The sequence below is a fragment of the Triticum urartu genome, unplaced genomic scaffold, assembly GCF_003073215.2.
Source record: "Triticum urartu cultivar G1812 unplaced genomic scaffold, Tu2.1 TuUngrouped_contig_6839, whole genome shotgun sequence".
NCBI classification, from domain to species: Eukaryota; Viridiplantae; Streptophyta; class Magnoliopsida; order Poales; family Poaceae; genus Triticum; species Triticum urartu.
Window position 1 is genome coordinate 8745 of NW_024117633.1, and position 3710 is coordinate 12454.

Genomic DNA, 3710 nt, shown 5'->3' on the forward strand with positions numbered 1-3710 from the left:
TGGCTGCTCTCTTCGTGCTCGGGTGCTTCCTGCTGCAGACCGTCCAGGCAGCACGGGCTCACGACGACGCGCTCGCGTGGACGCCGGCCTCCCCCTTCCGCGACGAGCTCCGCGCCCTCGGCGTCGGAGCGCTCATCCGCGACGACGCCGAGGCCACCGCGCTCGCGTCCACTGACTTCGGCAACGTGCCGGTCGCGCCGGAGGCGCGTGCCCCGCCGACATCGCCGTGCTGCTGCGCGCCTCGTGCGCGCGCTCATCCCCGTTCCCGGTGTCCGCCCGGGGACGCGGCCACTCCGTCCGTGGCCAGGCGGCCGCGCTCGACGGCGTCGTCGTCGACATGCCGTCGCTCGGACGCCTCGGCGGAGGCTCCAGCTCCACTGCGTCCCGCCTCTCCGTGTCGGTCGAAGGCCAGTACATAGACGCCGGCGGCGAACAGCTGTGGGTGGACGTGCTGCGCGCCGCCCTGGCGCACGGCCTGACGCCGCGTTCGTGGACCGACTACCTCCACCTCACCGTCGGCGGGACGCTCTCCAACGCCGGCATCAGCGGCCAGGCCTTCCGCTACGGCCCCCAGATTTCTAACGTCCAAGAACTGGACGTCATCACCGGTGCGTGCGCTGCGTACCTGCACGCTCACTACTTCATTAATTACAAGCAGCAAGTTCACTTGCGTACTCCTTACTTGACCACTGCTTGTAAATAAGTAGGGCTCGGAGAGATGGTGACGTGTTCGAAGAAGAAGGACGCCGACCTGTTCGACGCCGTGCTGGGCGGGCTGGGGCAGTTCGGCGTCATAACGCGGGCGCGCATACCGCTGGTGCCAGCGCCGACGTGGGCGCGCTGGGTGCGGCTCCTCTACACGGGCGCCGCCGCACTCACCGGCGACCAGGAGCGGCTCATAGACGTCGAGCGTGGCGACGCGCTGTCCGGGCTCATGGACTACGTCGAGGGCACGGTCGTCGCGGACGAGGGCCTGATCGGGAGCTGGCGCTCGCAGTCGCCGTCATCGTCGTCTTCGTCCTTCTTCTCGGGCCCCGATGCCGCGGCACGATTCGCCAAGCTCGCCGAGGAGGCAGGTGGCGTCCTCTACTGTCTTGAGGGAGCGCTGTACTACGGCGGCGCAGCCGGCGGCGAGCGCGACGTCGATAAGGTAATAAATGACCACCTTTGTCGGTGCGGGTGCGCGTCGTGAAGCGGCGGGCAAAGTTAAGCTGCATGGGACCCAGCGACTCAGGGGATCGTGACTTTTGGTGGCCTATGACGTGGATGCATGCGTGCATGGCTCAAGCCTATAGCTTGCATGCAGCACCATCGTCGTACGTACTTGGCCTACCCTCTGCCCGCCCTTGGAATGCACATATATCGCACTGTCGCACACCTAACTTCCTTTTCCGTCCAAAAAATATATGATTTCTTTTTGCTATTTCACAGTCTTCTAAATTTAATAAGAACTGAGGGAACTAAAATTACTGTACAGGACGTGTGGAATTTTAGAAAACGTTTGTAGAGAGAGAGAGAGAGATTGGTGGGGCTAATCAATTAACGAATTTATTTCGAGTCTATTCGCCAAAGAAAATATACAAGTCCACTAAGTACCACGTCATGAAGGGCAACTAAGGTGGTAAAAATCATACTCCTTTGTCTGGAATTACGTCGCAGAAATGGATTTATTTAGTCGTATTTAGTTTTAAATACATCCATTCTTGTGACGAGTAATTCGGGGCGGAAGGAGTATGTGCAGAAACTTCTATTTAGTCGAAAACAGCAGAACAATGTGCGCACACACACACACACACACACACACACACACTTCCGCTTTCTAAATCTAGAATTGCACAATGGTAAATGCAAATTCTTTTTTGCATTGAGTTGATCCCAAGGCTCACTATGATAACCAGTGTTAGTTGTGACTTGTGACTAGGGAGTAGATCAGTACGTGAAAAATATCTTGTCTCGTCATTTCATCATAGAGATATATAATGTCATCCATAAACCACCCACAATACTAGAAAGAATACCTTTACCAGAATAAAGTAAATCCATGTCGACATATAATCTTTTGAGCATCGATCGACATCAATTCCGTGGAGTATTATCTGTTAGCCAGTACACCTAGTAGGCTAGCGCACGAACAAGCTAGTAGATCCGATGCATGGGATCGGATGGGACAGCGACCTTTCATGCAGATGCAAGCGGCCAATCCCTGGCTGGCCTTCCATGCATACACACGTCACGCCGTGCCCGCCACCAATTGTCCAGAAAGTAAAACTTGATCTATCACCTTTTGATAATTTGTACGGGTATTTGTCCTGCTCTTCTGCGGGGTAGATGGCTGCAAAAGTCATCGTAATGGTGGCACGTACATGTTTTTCATAATGCAGTACGTTGACACGTCGGCAGTCTCATGCATGCATGCATGCATGAAGCTGTTCAGTGTGAAAAGTTATTGACCGGTGCATGCATGTACATGCAGAGGCTGGAGACGCTGCTGCGCGAGCTGCGGTACGCGCGGGGCTTCGCGTCCGTGCAGGACGTGTCGTACGTGGAGTTCCTGGACCGCGTGCACGGCGGCGAGCTCAAGCTCCGCGCCGCCGGTCAGTGGGACGTGCCGCACCCCTGGCTCAACCTCTTCCTCCCGCGCTCCCGCGTCCTCGACTTCGCCGCCGGCGTCTTCCACGGCATCCTCCGCCGCGGTACCACCGGCGCCATGGGGCCCGTCCTCGTCTACCCCATGAACCGGAACAGGTGGGACGGGGGCATGTCGGCGGTGTTCCCAGAGGAGGAGGAGGTGTTCTACACAGTTGGGATCCTCCGGTCGGCCGTGTCCGAGGGCGACCTCGGGCGGCTGGAGGAGCAGAACGACGAGATCTTACGGTTCTGCGAGGAGGCCGGGATAGCGTGCGTGCAGTACCTGTCGTACTACGCCGACCAGGCCGGGTGGGAGAAGAAGCACTTTGGTCCAGCCAAGTGGGCCAGGTTCGTGGAGCGGAAGAGGGAGTATGACCCCAAGGCGATCCTGTCCCGTGGTCAGAGAATTTTCACGTCCCCGCTGGCTTGATCGCGAAAGATAATCCATCGGTCCCGATCGACTCCCCGACCTAGCTAGACCCTAGAGAGGGGTATATATTCTCTTTAATGCATGCTTTAGCTTGCCTTCGTGCATGCATGCATGTGTGGGTTCGTCAGGAGGAAAATGATTTGAGTTTACTGCATGTTAATTAGTACGATATTTGTAGGAGTACATGTTATGTCGAAGTTAATTAGTAGTATGTCATGCAATCATGGCACGGATGGGTTATGTGGTAGAACATGCTATGTCGAAGTTCATTTGGCTTCCATGCAAGTGAATCGAGACGCTCGATCAAATGTATCGGTTCCTTCCTTCACTAGTAAAAAACGGGCCATTAGCACCGGTTCGTAAGGTCCTTTAGTGCCGGTTTCGGAACCGGCACTAACATTTCGGCACTAAAGGCCCCCTCCCCTTTAGTACCGGTTCGGCCGGGAGCCCTTTAGTACCGGTTGGTAACACCAACCGGTACTAAAATGTTTGGGGGGTTTTTGGTTTTATGATTTCTTTTTCATTTAATTTTGTGTTTTTCATTTTAATTCTTTTTCGTTTGCTGGTATTTTACGGTACTACACATTGTACACGTTATGCATATATATATATAAATAGAATTTCTAGTAGAACCAATCATATATATATATAT

At 54.8% G+C, this 3710-nt stretch overlaps 1 protein-coding gene across 1 annotated transcript; it reads left to right on the forward strand.

Moving 5' to 3' along the window:
• Positions 1-206: 206 nt before the first annotated feature.
• Positions 207-3404, forward strand: LOC125531145 (cytokinin dehydrogenase 2-like; the record flags this gene model as incomplete). The annotated part of the gene is given in 3 exon segments (XM_048695553.1): positions 207-608; positions 708-1150; positions 2474-3404. Coding segments are annotated over 3 exon segments (1430 nt in total), but the record flags the coding sequence as incomplete, so codon positions are not given.
• Positions 3405-3710: the final 306 nt, after the last annotated feature.